The following is a 16,831-nucleotide window of genomic DNA, read 5'->3' as shown; positions in this document are numbered from 1 at the left end:
GGCAAGGGCGAGCAGAGGATTTTTTGAGACGTTCGATGTTGTTGTTGGAGCGAACGGACGGACGTTGATGGCTTGAACCATTCGGACGACTGCCTCATGAAGTGATAGCGACGGTTCTACTTCACATGTATTCCACCGCAGGATTTTTCAGACGTCCAAGGTTGCTGGCTTAACCACAGATCGGAGAAGACCTGGCATGGGTCAAGCGCTCGTATTTGTGCACTGGTTCCATTCCAAAACCCACAGGTGGTCGGTCCATTCAGACTTTGAGCTTTAGTGCGTGGGAGGAATTCTTCAGATGTTGGATGTTGTCTACAGACTGTGAATAGAACAACCTATAAGGGCTTCTCGTCTCATCCAAGTTGCATGTTAATTGTGGTTGTACAGACAGGAGTTGAAGTTGTGCAAGTGTGCGCCCCCCTCTGGTTACGCCCGTTGTACAAGTATTCTCGACCGTGTCACTATACACTATACGCATCTCTTGTGCAGGCATCCGTACTGCCTTTCAGAACGGCCGAAGGAATCCCTCAGACGTTGGAAGTTGGCCGCAAGATCACGAATCGCAAAGGCCGGAGCTGAAGACCAAGAAGGAAAAAAGTCTTGTCTGCATGCACTAGGCCGGGGGGTGGGCGATGTCACTTGGGTGCAGGGTGTGGTGGAGCCCGCAGCTGGATGGCCACGGCGCATGAGCAAGTTCCCGAACGGGCAAACGCAGGGGTATTTGCGACGTTCGACCTTGAGTGTGGCCGCTGCGCCGCACCCCGGATTGCTGCCCCTTGGTTTCTTTTTCTTCTGCGGTTGTGGTGTGGAACTCCGCGGGGACAATGTTGTTGTCCAGGGGCGCGCGGAAGCAGTTGGCAGTGCTTATTTCCCCATGCGGTAATGCGTTGCGGAGAAACCGCCGTACCCGAGCCAGCGGTTCCTCCGACCCTTTTGTTTAGTAGGACGGCGTTAAAACAGACACAATATAGGTACGCACGTAAGGCGGAGAGCACCGGGCGAGACGGACTGTGCACCGGCGTGGCTACCTGAGGCAGCGGCAAGAGTTGCCAGCGCCCACCTGCCGAAGGATTCCACCAGACGTCCGACGTTGCGGTGCTGTTATCGTGCCTGGTTGCTTTTGTTGCAGGCTAAGATGCGGATGGTGTGGCACGGTCCCGCAAATCGTGGAGAACATGGTCTCTCTCGATGACTGCCGGATGCGGCAACTCCTTTAATCTATTAAGCTCGCAAGGATTCGATGCGACGTCCGAGGCTGCGGTTGATACGGTGTCGAAGGGCGAGGCGGATGGACTCCAAAAGGCAGCGGTGTGTTTGGGCGGCGCCAGCAGTGGCCGGCAGCAACCGTTCAGACGTGCGAACTTGCTGCGCTGCCACTCCACAAAACAGCCAGCTGGCCGCCTGGCTTGCATCGACGTGGCCGAGCAACGACGTGGCTCACGATGGCTTTGCGTTGTGGAATGGAGAGGCTTCCTCGGCGCCATTGTGGAGCTCGGCAGCCGGAAGGATGCTGCCCCTCGGTCAACCACACCTCATTCTTTCGTTCGAATCATGCCCCGAGCCGGGCACATGCCGGGACCTTGATGTCGAACCTCGTCACACGGAGGATTCGTCCCAGAGGAGCCACCACGCGAATCCTCCTTCAGGATTCCGGAGGTAGCTCCGCCGCAGACCTGGCCTGTCCATGCAGGAGCCATGGGAGCCCTCGATTGCCGTGCGGCAGAGCAGCAGAGCGTGCCATGTGGCCTCGACCACGGCCGGCACTCGACGGAAAGACTGCGCCTCGATCCTCAGCCAGAGACAGCCTCTGGGACCCAACGACGGTTGCCAACCAGAGCGTCGGGCAATTCCGTCAGCCGAGCACAACACCCCATCACAAGGCGCAGCCACCGGCAGCATCCGTCAAGCCGCAGAGCCGCCATGACATGGGAAGCTCCCTTGCTGCGTTCGACTGGAAAACGTCAAGCTGGGGCGAAGGCCGTGGCGCCGGGGTCCCCACCAAAGAGGCCACGACAACAGGTTACACAAGGCTTGCCGGGGGCGCCAGGAACAGGCCATGCGGTGGTGCTTAGCACGACCTCGAAACCAGGGTGGCCAAGTTTACTGCGTTCGAAGTTGTGATGCTTCGGCACTTTCTCTGCGAAACCAAGCCCTTTCTTCGCCCACGCGCACGAGCAACAGCTTGCACTGGTACCGTCAATAGCGCCGGCGAGCACCCAGACCACGCGCCGTTGTCACAAGGAAGCAGCCTTTGCGACGTTCAATCTTCCCTTTCGTCTGGAGCACGCACAAGCAAGCTCCTCCCTCTTCCCCCTTCTTTTCTTTCTCCTGCACCACGCCCACGCCCACCCCGCCAAAAAGCCTCGGCTCGGGCCTCCCTGGATGTGCTGATCTCCCAAAGCCCAGTCCACCGGTTACATCGTCGTTGCCTGTCCGAGTAAGCGCCGGCGGGCCACCTTCCCGATGCGGGAGCACCGTCTGGCCAGTCGTTGCGTTGAGTAGTAATCATCAACGTCCGCCCGCGATCTACGAGATCCCCGATCTTTGGGAAAGGATTCTTTGCTACGTTTGAACTTTTGCTCCTTCATGCATTGCTCTAGAATCCCTCCTCATCCCCTTTTGTCTCGTTCCGGGCATTCATCCCCATCCTTCGAGTCCTAGGCGGGAATGACCCTGCCAATTCGACCATGGGAGATGGACTGCTGTAGAAAACGTATAGGCTCAAGTTGCAATACAGCCGTCCGAGAAGATGAAGCCAGCAAAACACCCTCCCTGGAGAATTCACAAATGCGAGACTCCGGCATTGGGCAGACGGTGGGGGGGAGGGAAGAGTACGCTAGTTAGATCTGAGCGTGCACCCTGCACCCTGCACGACAGCGAAGCGGATCTCAAGAGCCGTGCTCCCCCCCCCTCGTGGCAGGTACCAGGCCCACGACACGACACGACACCACCACATCGGCGATCCCAAAGTCCAGGGTCCCGGAAAGGATTTTTTGCTACGTTCGATCTTTCTCTCTCCTGTTTGAATTTCCCCCTGACTTTCTAATATCGGGCACGTGGGGGATACATGTTGGTTGAGGTTAAGTTCCTTCGGCCATAGTCCGCCGGAAATAATGGCAAGCATCTCCCACCAGCTAAATGATAGGCAATGTTTAACCGGAGCGCGCACCGGGGAGGATTTTCCCCTACGTTCGAAGTTTCTTGGGTTCCAGAACACCATCGCTAGTGACGATTTCCCGCCGTCCAAGTCCACTCCCACTTGGAAAGACCCAGGGCTGGAAGGGGAGGGGTGAAGGAGACGGATGTTGTGGTGATTGGTCAGGCGGCAACGGGCCGGGGGACGGGGGAGGGGAAAGCAAGCATCCTGGGCAGCAAACGCACGCGCAAAGTCGTCCGGTAAGGAATCCGACCGACGTTTGAAGTTGGACTCGAAATAGAACGTGATTGGGTTATTTGCTTTGGGATGGTGTGGGTTGTAGAAGAAGCTTTTTTTCGGTGGAGGTAAGGGTTGTGGAACGGACCGAACAGTACGATGCTTTTCCCGTGGAAGCACCGGGTCCCGGCGACCACCGAGGTCCGAGTGTGCGTGATGGACATGCAAAGTATGCCCGTCAATCGTGCCGATTTGTTTTCGCCGTTTCGTGGGTGCCCCGAGTCGGTCTCTGCTGTTTCACTTCGTTGTATAATACCGCCGAAGGAAGATGTGGGGGCGAGGGGCGAGGGCCAGCATGCATGTATGTACACGCATCGGTCATTGTGACTTCAGCATCGTTCGGATCCTGCGGTTCAGAAGGATCAGGATTATTTCCTGCGTTCGAAGTTCCGACTGGCAGGGCGGGTCAGGAATGGTCGGTGAAGCGGTTGGATCCCATATGCTGGTACCGACGGCAGATCCAATATGTTGGGCATACGTAGCATGGCCGGTGCGTACGGTCTCAGATGGGCCAGCTTACGGCCCAAGACGACGACCGCCAGGGAAGGATTATTTGCTACGTTCAAACTTGCCCTGCAGGAACCATGAGACAAGGCCAGAACGTGCCAGGTGTGGAGGTGACCACCCTAGCCACCGCGCATCATGACATGGAAGGATCCTTTGCTTCGTCCGATGTTGAGCGAGACTCGAGTGGAGAGCTCCACGCCGGACGCCCCGTGCCCAATGGCCAGCCGCGCCTTCCTGACAAAGAGGACGCCGGGTGGAAGCGTGTGCGGCCATGGAAGTAGGATAAGCTGTGTAAGCGCGGCGCGCCATGTAAGCGGCGGCCGTGTGTCTGTCTTTCTGGCGGCAACCAACCACCAAACCAACAGCCGGCTGGAAGGATTTCTTGCTACGTCCAACGTTGCCCGCAACTGAACATGGGTTTGCGAGGGAACGGTGCGCAGAAGAATGGCCGGGGCGGAGACCGTGCACATCAGAACGTATACGTATACGCCGCCGGCTTAATGCTACGACAAACACCTACGCAACACTACTGATGAAGGATCCCTTGCTACGTTCGAAAGTCCGCCATAACCACCGCATCCTCCGCAACGCTTCAAACGCCCGTCGACCCTGCGCGGCCGCCGTGCTTTGTTCCAGAACACCCAAGTGACAAAGTCACCAGAAGCGACGAATCGGCGGGCGCCGGCCTGTCATCCGGAGCAAACAAGCAGAACAGCAGCACGATACGCGTCGTCGTCGTCAGGCCCCTTTACCTGACCCCGGTCCTGGGGGCGGGAAACCCGCAACCCAAAAGAAGGATCCGAGACGGCGAAGGTCGGTCTGAGGGATCCAGCACCACGTGCCTCGCATTCGTTCTCCATCCATCGCCCCAAATCCTGTCGGATCCCTCGAGCAAATAGAAAAAAAGGGTACGTAGGATCCGAGGGAAAGGAAAGAAAAAAAGAAAAAAAGAGAGCCCTAGGATCGAATCCAACAGCGAAAAAGACTGCGCCACCCACCAATCGCGCGGAAGCAGAAAGGGCGACGTCAGACGGACTGTTTCCGATTGGTATTTCCACCCCCCCGCCAAAGCAATCCCGCGCCGCCCCCAGCAGTCGTGTGGCGCTCGAGGGATTCCAGACCGCGAATCCCACAACTTTCGCTCCCACTAGCGTCCGCCGACTCTAACTTAGCCTTCCACTACCTACCACCGCAACCCTTCACGACCCGAGCAGCTGGGAATGCGAGCACGAGCAAGTTGCGATAACACCGCTACTTTGGGCTGCGTGGCAGCACAACAAAGTAGAGGGGAGAAGAAAAAGAGAAATGAGAGAAACGCCACATCGAACGACCCATCGAACGACGCATCATCCCCTTTCCAAGCTTACACCCCCAGGGCTTTCTATGCGAAACAACCCGTGGTTCAGTATCGATGACATTAGGTCAGCAACACCCCCCCTCCCGGATACACATCCCCAATCGGGTAATGCCAGGTAAGGGGAAACTTAGCGCCTGGAGAGAAGAAAGTTAACGTTCAACGCACCACTCAAAATTCCTGCTTCGTTCAACCAAGGGATATGAAAGCCTAATTCGCAATGGAAGGCGACTAAACAAGATGTGTGAAAGAACGCCAGTGACGCATCCCTCACCGAAACGCACGTGGCCTGAGGTCCCAGGCACACAACATACTAGCAACTGCCACACACCAAAGGTAGCAGCAAAGTGGCGTCTCGGAATTTCCGACATGTCAGAGAAAAAAACAAAGAACAAAAAACTAGCCCCGGACGTAGTTACCCTGGCCGGGCCGGTCGATCGATTCACCTCAAATGGTGGTGGTGGTGGGGGCCGGCGCCGCAAACCGTCATAAACGACCGACCCAAAATTGTTCTGGACCCTTCTATCGGCGTTTGGGCTACCCCACCACCACGCTGGACAGAGACCGAAAGCTGAGCAACATGGCCCCGCCGCGTCCAGCCCATATGGCTGGTGCACAAGTACAAATAGATGCGAGCCTCGGCAGCCTGGACAACCGGTCTGGTTCGGCTGCGGAGAATGCCAAATCTGCATTAGCAATAAGGAACATGCCATTGCTACGCTCCCTGCTCTGTACGAAATAGTTTTTTGATATCAAGAGTAGGTCCAAAATGCCCACAAACGTCAAAAGGAGAGAGGAAAAGGGGGAGAATCTTCTGAACGGACGACAACCCACAATACACACAAAGAAGACCCAAGCAGTAGCGGAGGAAGAAGTGGCAGCAGCCTTCTTTGCCTCGAAACGCCTAACCAATGCATACCAATCGTACATCAAGAGGCCGCGGCTTCCCGTCCCGTTACTCCTCGTCCGTGTCAGTGTCAGTGTCCGTATCGCTGGAATCCGACGGCACGTCTCCTTCCGTGTCGCTGCCGCTAGACTCCTCCACCTGGCGCTTGGGCTGCTTAGCCTTCTTCGTCTCGCCGCCCTTCATCGCCGCCATCTGTCCTGCAATCGTATCTGTTTGTCTGTTAGCCTTCTGCTCATCCATCACCATGGGACGCTTCCGCTTACCCTCATCCGGCTCGCTGATCTCCTCTTCCTCCTCAATCTCCACAGCCTTCGACGGGTGGTCGACCGACAGAATGACATCCATCTTAGTATCCATACCGACGTAGCTGTCGCAGACAAGATGCATGGTGAACTTGTACTGGCCAGGTTGGGGGGGCGCGCCGAACTGCATCTTCAGCGTCTGAACGTTGTAGGTAGGGTTCCCCTGCTCGTCGAACAGCGGCTTGTCGAACTTGGTGAAAGTGAACGGGGGAACAGCGATCTTGTTTTGTCTGCCGTCGGCCAAGAACACGTGCCATCTCGGCGAGTGATCTCTAGCAAAGTACGGAGCGTACGCGAGCGGGGGCTGACCGGCCAGTTCGGCTTTCTTGGCCTCTTCGGCCTCAGCGCCCGTCTTGCGGCCGTGGAGAGCGTCCAGATCGCCTTCCTTGGGATCAACGTCTTCAAGGTCCTTCTGCGTGACCGGAGGAACGTTCTTGGAACCGGGAGGAATGATACGGGCCTTGACAACGAATTGAACCAAGCTGCTAGGAATGATGACCTTCTCGCCCATAACCTTGAAGAATGCCTTCTCGATTTGCAGATGCGGGAGCTGACTGGCAACCTGCTCGGCGGTGGCGAATTCGCTTTCTGACAGCAGACCGGGACCGACTGCGCGCTTGCGCCTTTCGTCCACAGGCAACTTCATGTATTCTTGAACACTCAAGTGCGTCCTTGCACTTTCACCCTCAACTGCGCGAATGACGGCGGGAGTGAACCCAGGAAGCTGGAGAAGCGGCGAGGACTTGGGAGGGATGGCCTGGAGAATATTTTGCGAAGTCTGGTAAGAAGACAGGAGGGGCTGGCTGTTACCGTAGGCGAGGGCAATGGCAAAGAAGGCGTCGTTGAGCTTGTGGGCGATGGGTGCCATCTCGAATTTCTCTGCGTTGAGAGTCTGGTCCTCGAGCTCCACACGTCCAAGGTAAGCCCACAGCAAGGCCAGCACTTTCCTGCGCGCACCCTCATCGAGTTCTTCCAGAGTCTGGCGATCCTTGACAGTGAGTCCTCCGGCGAGTGATGATAGCTCACCCTCCTGGAAGAGCTTGGATTCAACCTTGGATAGACCAGCCTCGGCCTTGTGTCCCTTGAGCGCTTCTTCGAATTCAGTTCCGGTGCTAAGGGCAGAGAGGACGCCGCCTTCGCTGAGGTCCGGCTTGTACTCCTTGAAGATGTTGCCCGCACTGGACACCAAGACTTTCTCCTTCGTGACGCGCTGGGTGCCATACCACCACTTGCCGACCAGGTAAGGAAGAACAACGCCCAGGACGATTCCGTAGCCGAGGAGAACATATCTGCCGTGGCCCTCGGTGACAATCCACTTCGGCAGGGCAATACCGATGCTGAAGCTCTGCTTGCCGTCGGGGTGGCCATATTGCAGATAGTTGTTGCGGACCTCTTCGTCGGTAAGAGCCTTGAAAGCCTTCGTGTACTCAACCCATGCGTCGTTGATCGCTTCGCTGGTCAGGTTCTTCGCAGGGTCAGGCTGGAGCTTGTCGGGATGGTGAGTCAGGGAAAGCTTGCGGTAGTGAGACTTGATCTGCTTCTCGCTCGCAGACTATGGATTGTTAGCCAGATGCCCCCGGAACATGCTTCACGCGAACTTACCCTGGCGACACCCAAGACATCATAAGGGTCCCAGATCTTAGGTATGGTCCTCGTAGTTATGATCATGAGGTAGACCATCCATGCCATGACAATCCAACCGCTCAAGGCAAAGAGAAACTTTCCAAGCTTGCGCTCCTGCCGGCGCAGCTTCTTGCGCTGACCATCGATGAGGTCGCCATGCTCGGGAGTGAAATCCGACTTTATTCTCGGAGCGGTGTTCTCGAGATCCTTGCTGCGGGTGAGCAGCGAAATTGTTACTGGTATCGTAACCAGACCGGTGATGGTAGTGACGAAGTACGGGAAGAATTGCCCCTTGAGAGGAAGTCAGTGTGCTGTCTGCAGGCAGCCGCCGGGTGCCACCGGCGTCATTTGCGCGTACCTGTTCGTCATAGTTGTAGTCGGTGGACATAATGAACGGCGGTGTCCCGGAGGGACGACGAGGCGAAAGCGACGAAGCTCAGACGGGCAGCTTATTGAAGCCGGCGACGGTACGCGGATAGCTGTACGGAGAGGTTCAGGCGGTGTTGAGCCGGAGATGGGGCATGTTCTGGGCGTCGTGGTGACGGGGTCCAGGAAGTAGTCGCGCTCGCTTTCATCTGAACAGGTGTCTTGCGCTCGAGCTCGGGCAAGGACAGCCCTAACGCCAAGATCCCCCACGTGATGACGCGCTTAACACTGTCCGCGTCGCCATTGCCGCAACTGCAAACATGCCCTTCATGGAACACTGCGTGTGCTTGTGGAAGTAGAAAAGTACATGGGTTCGGAATGTCTTGTTTCCTGGCCGTGATTGGACGAAGACGTGAAAACAAAAGAGTAGGGCTTGATATTTTGCGCTGGCGCTCGCGATGTCTCGTAAGCACGGCCTCGCAGCCGCAGATCGCTCCACTCCCGAAGTCAAGGGCTATCTGGCTTCAGCTTGGTTGGATTAAGAAATTGTGAAACATGATTCTACATCACTCGGACCAGCTGGAATATCCAGTCCGTGCGAGCCTCAAGAAAGCGAGACGGATTTGAATGCATGCATCGCTGATCGACTTGCGAAAAGTACTTCGGAAACGTATGCAATAGTGCTCCAGTGGCTGATCCAATGCAAAGGACTTTATTTTTACTCGCGTGCTGCTTGCATGAGTCGTCATGCAGTCCTTGGTGCCAGGCTCCCCATTGCAGCTGATTTCAATGCTTCGCGACGGTGCAGGCCTGGCTCGCCAGAGTTGGAACTGTAATGGAATTCGATTGCAGCGAGAATTCTTTGCTGTGTGCAGGAGTAAAACGATGGGAGAGAAGCGTAGAGTGTCGCAGCCCGGACGGCGTGGCGACCCGAAACGGGCAAGCGCTTGGGCGAACCTCGGAAAAACTAAGCGGCCGCCCACACTTCTCCAAAAAGCCTCTCTTACTCGCCTCTGCTCAGCGACAACCACGACGACACACGACGACGACAAGTTGCCCATCATGTGTATGTGCTCGATGCACCCTCTCGTGCGCTCGCGACACCCTTCCGCTAACATGGATCGCAGCGCTCGTCTCGGGAGAGAAGAGCAACTTCCAGTACATTCTGCGTCTCCTCAACACCAACGTTGATGGAAAGCAGAAGGTCATGTACGCCCTGACCAAGATCAAGGGTGTTGGCCGCCGCTACTCCAACCTGGTCTGCAAGAAGGCCGATGTCGACCTCACCAAGCGGTAAAGCGCCTCTCCGAGCAACATGGGTAGAAAAGGCGGGAAGCTGATACGCGCAAACAGTGCTGGTGAGCTCACCTCCGAAGAGCTCGAGCGCATCGTCACCATCATCCAGAACCCCACCCAGTACAAGATCCCCACCTGGTTCCTCAACAGGCAACGCGACATTGTCGACGGCAAGGACTACCAGGTCCTGGCCAACGGTGTCGACTCCAAGCTCCGCGAGGATCTCGAGCGCCTGAAGAAGATCCGCGCCCACCGTGGTCTCCGTCACTACTGGGGCCTCCGCGTCCGTGGCCAGCACACCAAGACCACCGGTCGCCGTGGCCGCACCGTCGGTGTCTCCAAGAAGAAGGGCTAAAGCTTTGTTGTTTGGGAGTGGGATTATCGGCGTGGGCATTGGGTTCAGGTGGGAGTCTGCAATGGCTTTACGCATGGTGGCAACTGCGATACTGGCGAGGTTGCGTTGTTACGAGCAATGAGAGGCTGTCAGCCGGCTATCACGGCTGGAGATGCAATCCAACATACCTGCAGACATCCCTCGAAAAAATACTACCATTTTTGCAAGTCATCACAATCTGTGCGGGGCGCCGTCTGATCTGCCGGCCAATCTGTGTCCACTTCTGGAATCCCGAGCGGTGCAGGGCTGTTGAAACGTTCAAATAGGATGCGGGCTTGGCTCCAGCGGTTGCAGGAACGGTCCACGTCACCCCCCGGTCCGGCGTCAATATACACTGCAGCTCTCCCCAGAAACCCGCCGAGGCGCAACGCCGCAAGCCAGTCCCGCGGTTTTCTATTTCTGCGCGACCTGCTCTTCCCCGATGCCCCATCCCGAGTGATTGGCCTTCCGCCACCTTCAACAATGCACGCCTGCACCCGCTGGCCTCGCAGCGCATTGCATCCTCCACCGCACTATGGCCTGAGACGCAGCATGCGTTTACGATAAGTAAGTGCTGGAGCCCCACGAGCCGGCAGCCTTGCAAGCGGGCTATCTGCGTGCCCTTCGTGTACTACTGACCGGTGAACCCCATTCTGACACTCGATGTAATCGATCACATTTGCTCTTTCCTTTACCTTTCCCATACTTGAATACCCCCAGATCCCCGTTTCGCCATGTCTTCCCGGGGACTCGTCCTCTCCAAATCTCGGTCTCAGATCCTGAGACCGCTCTCACCAGTCCTCGATGCGGTGACGAGGCTGTTACGGCCGTCGTCGGCCCAGTCGACCTACTCCAAGACAGGCGCCACGGCCGCCTGGATCTCCAACGACTTCACCATTCCCTCCTCAGCCGACAACGACAACGACGGCTGCGGCGATGCCGTAGTGGTGCCCGCAATGCCGGCGGCACCACAGCCGCCGCGCACGCCGGACGAGGACAACCTCGTGCCAGTCGGCTGCTCGTCATCGCCTTCGACGTGCGGCTCGACGACGTCGTCCAACATGACCAACGGCGCCAACCCGGCGTCCTGGACGACGCCCCAGCGCACCGACGCCGGCATCATCAAGCGCCGCCGCCTGCGCCGCTACCACGGCGGCGGCTATCCCTCGGTCATGTACGCGCCCGAACCACCCCTTCCTCATCACCTCCGCCACCACCAAGCCGAGCCGCGTACGACAGTTCTCGAGAAGATCGTGCTCGAGCTGTTCGACGTGCAGCACCTGGACTGGATGATGATTGCGGAGCCGCTGCAGCGGCTGTACGGCCTCGATGTCGATAGCGCGGCCGTGCTCGGCATCTTGCAGGACAACGGACGCGTGCAGAAGACGATGTGGATCGATTAGAAAGCTCCCCTCCCCCCACATTTGGCGAACAACACATTCAAGAATAGGTCCTTTTGGGCTATAATGATACAACATGAGCGAAGAGAGGGACAGCACTGCTACGACGGCGAAGAAAGAGGGGGGGGGTATTGGGTAACCGGATTGCTTGTTTTTCTGCCTCCCACCAATCACTCCCCACCCGCTTTGACGAGACTTTGATACGGAGAAACGCCTGGATTGAGGGTGCGACGAAAGCTCTGGATTAGGTTTTGTCTTGCTCGCGTTTTCCTGACCCTTTTTCCTTTCTCCCACCATCCTCCATACCAGGATTGTTCTTTCTTTGGGGCGGCTTTGACGTTGAGAACAGGGGAAAACCAGCACGATCATGATGTTGACGATTCCACCCCTCGTTTTCAAGCGCTTTTGTGTCATTTTCCATCGCGCGCGTTTTTCTTTTTTGTTGCATTGCTTTGGCCATGCGCTTGCTCTCTGCTTCTAGGACTATTCGCTTTTTTGGGACATGCCAAAACTCTTCTTCCTTCGATTCTCACCTACCACTTGTTGGTTGTCTCTCCCGCGCTTTGCTGGCTGGACTGGCCGCGCCTCTTCCCTAGACCACCACCACCATCACTCCCCCCACCTCCTCCACGAAAGACGATGAGTCCACTGTAGATTAACTGGTTGGGGCTGGGGCTGGGGATTGGCATTGGGATTGGGGCCGAAGCCGGGGCCGGGGCCAGGGCCGGGGCTGGGGCTGGCTGGCTGGCTTTGCTGGCAATGACTGGTACACAACAATATTTCAACCGCGCTTGCGCTGCTGCAGCATGCAATGCACTTACACATCCCATCTCTTCGTCTGCCAGGAGCGCGCTTTTGTTTTCCCTGCGTCTTCTCCCGTACCAACCACACGAGTTGACGCCATCCTTGAAGGAGCGAAAGAGAGGGGAGAGTAGAGATGGAGTGGCGCAGATCACCTTTCGATCAGCTGTCGTATGCGTGGTGCCCTGGTCAAGCTGTCTCTCGTCCAAACACCACGAGAAGGGCCCGTCCCGGCCGTTTTGCCGGCCTGCAACCGCGGCCGCGGCGGGCGGGTATGTATGGCGCCTGCCGGGCGGATATGTGTGCGCGCGGGCGCCGCGGCATGTCAGATAGGCAGCATGCGGACCTGACCGCTTGCCGTCCGTCTGCAGTCTGCATGTACATACGTGGGAGCCAACAAGCAGCGAGTTCCTTTCTGTATCGCGTGCCGTGTTTCGTCTGTCGTGGCAGATGTTCAAGCGCGCGCCGTTTGTCGGAGCGTAGTGGTGGTTGGTTGGTTGTTCTCAAAGGAAGATATGCGTCGGACCCGGCGGGCTGGGTCGAAAGCCAGAACGGAAAAGAAAGCTGGCGGGCTGGTGAAAAAGAGGCCGGGGAAACCGATGGGATGGTACGATCGGTCACTCCGAGAGCAAGTGAGATGCGACACGGATTCGCGCGCCGGTTCTGGGGTGGTGGTGGTGGCACGACCGGCGGTGGTGTGCTGGTGTTGCGTGGACTCGAGAAACACCACAAAGCAATCTAAAGCCCCATGCATGCTGCCGAAATCTGCGCGCCCGCGGTGGCTTAGGGGCTGTTTGCTAGAACGGGACGATCGCGCAGTTCGAAACGAGAGAAGGTTTTTCTCGTGCTTATTTTTTGTGTGTTGAGTGGAGCGGTCGTGGGCAGCGCACCCCCGTGTCGTCGTGCTAGTGGTTGGCCGCCGTGCAGGCTGCCTACTTGGAGCCGCCAACCGGCACTGCATATGCAGGACAGCAGCAGCTAAGTAAGCCCCTCCTTCGGCTCTGCACGTCCGCCCGCTGCTTCATATGTCCGAAGGGGACGACTGGTCCTCAGCGTCCGGACGGGAGAGAGGTACGGTGCGAAAGCGGGGACTGGCCGGACGACGGGCTGGTCGCCGACGGTGGAACAGCAGCAACACTGCCCGATTCGGAAGTGCGTCTCGGGCTGATTGAGCGTTGAGCTGTGCCTTTCCTGGGGACACATGCCGTCCGCGGGCGAGCGGCGCGCATGCCGTGGCGCTGTGCAGCCTCTAGCGCCCGATGTGCTCCTTCCGCCGCGCCGCGGCTGGAGGCTGGGATGCATGTGAGGTGTTGAGCGGCAACAACTTTGGCGGCATCGCTTAGATGATCCCATCACCCCGGCCATGTGCACTGCTGGGGAATCTCGCATGTGCCTTCCACACGAAACAAAATATTTAGGTAGGTAGTTAGATATAAGATCTAGACGTAAATACACGAATTTAAAACTTATACTTATATCCGAATCTTATATTTAACTATCTATCCTATGTAGAATTACTCTATAAGGTAGATCCGGGTAGGCAATTTCTTTTTTCACCCACCGTAACCCCGGCCATGTGCACGGCTGGGGAATCTTGCATGTGCATGTACATACATAACTGTTATGCAGCAGATATGCACGCTGCGTAAAGATATCCAGATCAGTGGGTGCTTCCAAAAGCGGATGCCGTTGCTGCCCAAAACACTCAGCCACCTCGCCATTTCCTTCCTTCCTTCCCCAATCGACTAGGCTGTCTCGTCCGCACTCAACATCGACACTTGCCAGTAACACTGTTTAGAGAAGCCTACAAACACCATCAACTGGTCCTTTCCGTCAATTCCGCCTGGAAAGATACGCAGTACTTGCTGCTACGACTCGACTGTCCCCCGTCCGTCCGCTCATCTGCCGCCGCCCGACCCGTCTCGATTCGTCTTGCTTACCGGGCCTCTCTCGCTTCTATACTGAAGGTTCTTAAACAACGAGTGAGATCAAAGAAAGAAGATACAGTAATACAGACATGGAAAAGCTGGCCAAACTATGGAAAATACAGGGGCAATTGAATCCAATGCCTGGACGTGATTGTCTGCATTCATTACTCACATCTACGTCCGGCCAATGCATTCAACTTCCCACGTAGGAAAGAAGGGTATCGCGTCCTCGGTGGATATCAGATTCAGAACTCCTGGACTTCTACAGACCACCCGGTGGTCCATTGCCAGACCAGTTGTCAGTGACGGATCTTGAAAGCACCAGGGAACTGCGCAGAAGTGTGCAAGGAAAAGCAAGTCCCCGAAAAGTAAAGAAAGGCAGGCCACGTGGCAAACATGGAAGACAATAGGAGTTGTTGTGATTTCCCTGGTTTGAATGGCCTATTGTGCCAACGTGCACGTGTCGCGTAGGGCGGCAGCACTGGACCACATGATATTTTCAACATTGGCGACGCAGCCGACAAGCATCGAAGCAGATGAGGTGGTTTGCTATTTATTATTCGCGAGCGAAGTCGGGTCCAACTCTGCCCCTTCTTCACTCACTCGGCGCTTGCACGACCACTTGCAACAACCCAAACCTCAAAGGTACCTTACACTCTCACTACTCCACACTACAATCAACTGATATTGAGCACTGAGACCCATATTCGATATTTGCGAAAACCTCGGGTAGAGTCATGCACGTCTAAAGCCATGGTGAGGTGTCCATCATCTTCAGTAGTGCCGCAACTCACTTGATGGCTCCGCTAACATCTTGCAGGCAAAGAAAAGATCCCGATCCGAGTCTATTGGAGGTGGTGTGTCTGGTGAGCCCGTAGACAAGCGCCGGAGAAGTGACCGCGTCGCGAGTGCACCCGCGAGGCAGAATTGCCCCGTCACTTCTGCCTCGGACAAGTCAGCTCAGCCCGCGGGAAAGCGCAGGAGCAGAAAGCGCCTCGCGAGCGTATCCAGAAGTCACAGCGACCCCATCGTCTCTGCATCGGACGACCGTACGTCCATCGTTCATTGTGACGGCAACCCCTTACTGACCACTCATGTGAAGACATCTCAAGGAGTAATCGCCGTGGCCGTCAGTCGATGAAGGAGGCATCATACGCCGAGAGCGATCCGGAGAGCGACGAGGAGACGTGGGATGTCAAAAGCTGCATCTCCATCCGGCCCAAGGAAGAAGGCGCGTGGGACACCGGCGTCCTCCCCAATACATCTGAGTGCGAGACCCTCCTCGAGTGGAACACGGGAGAATTGACATGGGAGCCCATGTCCCTAAATCTCCACAACGACCATATTGCCCAGTACGTCCATGCCCTGAATGACCACCAGAGGCCGAGGGACTACACTTTTCCCCAAAGTTTCTCTCCGAAACTTCGGCGGGAGGCGACCAAAGCGGTGTACGCAGCAAGGAAGCGGATCGAAATCACACACCCCGAGCTTTTTGGGGAGGAGGAGCCTCATTCCTAACCCTCCTTTCTTCCTTCTTCTTCTTCTTCCTCTTCTCCTCCGGACGGAGACTCCTCGCTCTTGACACCAGAAGACGCCGACTCTGCATACTTGGACTTCCGCTGGACACCTCGGCTTGATGGCAGCCTCGGTCTCTCTCCACCGAAGTAGACGACGCGGACGAGGATGCCACGCTGGACGGCGACGACAACGACGGCGATGAACATGGGCGACCCCGTCAGCTCATTTCGGCACCATTTCTCTTCACCTTATTCTTCTTACTGCTTCCGGATGTTGCGAGATTCACGAGCGAAATATATTTGGCTGATAATTTTTTTTTTCTTCGCTTTCGGCAGTTGGGCTGGCATGGCGTTAACACGGGCTATACCGGACATTTTAAGGGGTATATAGGCACGTTTACGGGAGGTGAGAGAAGACCTATGCTCACCAGAGTCGACACAATCTTTCTACATGGACATCTGAATACAAGATCCAGACGTAAATGAGAATTTTAGATGCGTATATCAACGTCGGGATTTTGAGTTCAACTGCCCACAACTGAATCATAGCAATACGGTAGCATCCACGACAGAGCATCATCTGCAATGTCTTCACCGATTTCAAGTCTCGATATCAAGAAAGAAAGAAAGAAAAACAATTCAGCCATCGGGGTTGGGGGTTTAATTCTGGTATCAGCCATTTCTCTGTTATACATCTCGAAAAAAAAAAATCATACACGTAACTAACTACCAGTCCGGGGCGACGGGCACCGAGCACCACAAGTCGAACGAACTTGCCTCAAAGCATATCAAGCAGACCGGACTAGCAATATCCAGAGGGCATGGGGGGGGGGGGGGGGGGGGAGAAAAAAAGCTCACCCCTCAAAACAATTCTCGTTCAAATCATGAGACCATGTCAACGAAGTCACGGCGGGCGACAAAAAAAAATTACCCACCCCACCCCCCATCCGCCTTACACAGATGCATTTATAGGCAGTTGAATACTTTAATGCGTGTAAGGCAGTTGCGGGCGGGCAATTTCTTG

The 16,831-nt window shown here is 56.3% G+C and overlaps 3 protein-coding genes across 3 annotated transcripts; 2 read left to right on the top strand and 1 right to left on the bottom strand.

The window, feature by feature from the left end:
• Positions 1 to 6,249: 6,249 nt before the first annotated feature.
• SEC63 (secretory subunit) lies at positions 6,250 to 8,514 on the bottom strand (the record flags this gene model as incomplete). The annotated part of the gene is made up of 3 exons (XM_066776904.1): positions 6,250 to 8,055; positions 8,106 to 8,417; positions 8,485 to 8,514. 3 exons carry the CDS (start codon positions 8,512 to 8,514, stop codon positions 6,250 to 6,252), a joined length of 2,148 nt encoding a protein of 715 aa, XP_066632746.1.
• Positions 8,515 to 9,554: 1,040 nt separating this feature from the next.
• RPS18 (40S ribosomal protein uS13) lies at positions 9,555 to 10,143 on the top strand (the record flags this gene model as incomplete). The annotated part of the gene is made up of 3 exons (XM_066776903.1): positions 9,555 to 9,558; positions 9,620 to 9,785; positions 9,846 to 10,143. 3 exons carry the CDS (start codon positions 9,555 to 9,557, stop codon positions 10,141 to 10,143), a joined length of 468 nt encoding a protein of 155 aa, XP_066632745.1.
• Positions 10,144 to 10,895: 752 nt separating this feature from the next.
• Positions 10,896 to 11,564, top strand: SLS55_005455 (uncharacterized protein; the record flags this gene model as incomplete). The annotated part of the gene is made up of 1 exon (XM_066776902.1): positions 10,896 to 11,564. The coding sequence occupies one exon, from the start codon at positions 10,896 to 10,898 to the stop codon at positions 11,562 to 11,564; it is 669 nt and encodes a 222-aa protein (XP_066632744.1).
• Between the last annotated feature and the right edge of the window lie 5,267 nt (positions 11,565 to 16,831).

This window comes from Diplodia seriata (assembly GCF_021436955.1).
Source record: "Diplodia seriata strain FDS-637 chromosome Unknown scaffold_5, whole genome shotgun sequence".
Taxonomy (NCBI): Eukaryota; Fungi; Ascomycota; class Dothideomycetes; order Botryosphaeriales; family Botryosphaeriaceae; genus Diplodia; species Diplodia seriata.
This window is presented reverse-complemented; position numbering and strand designations above follow the sequence as displayed.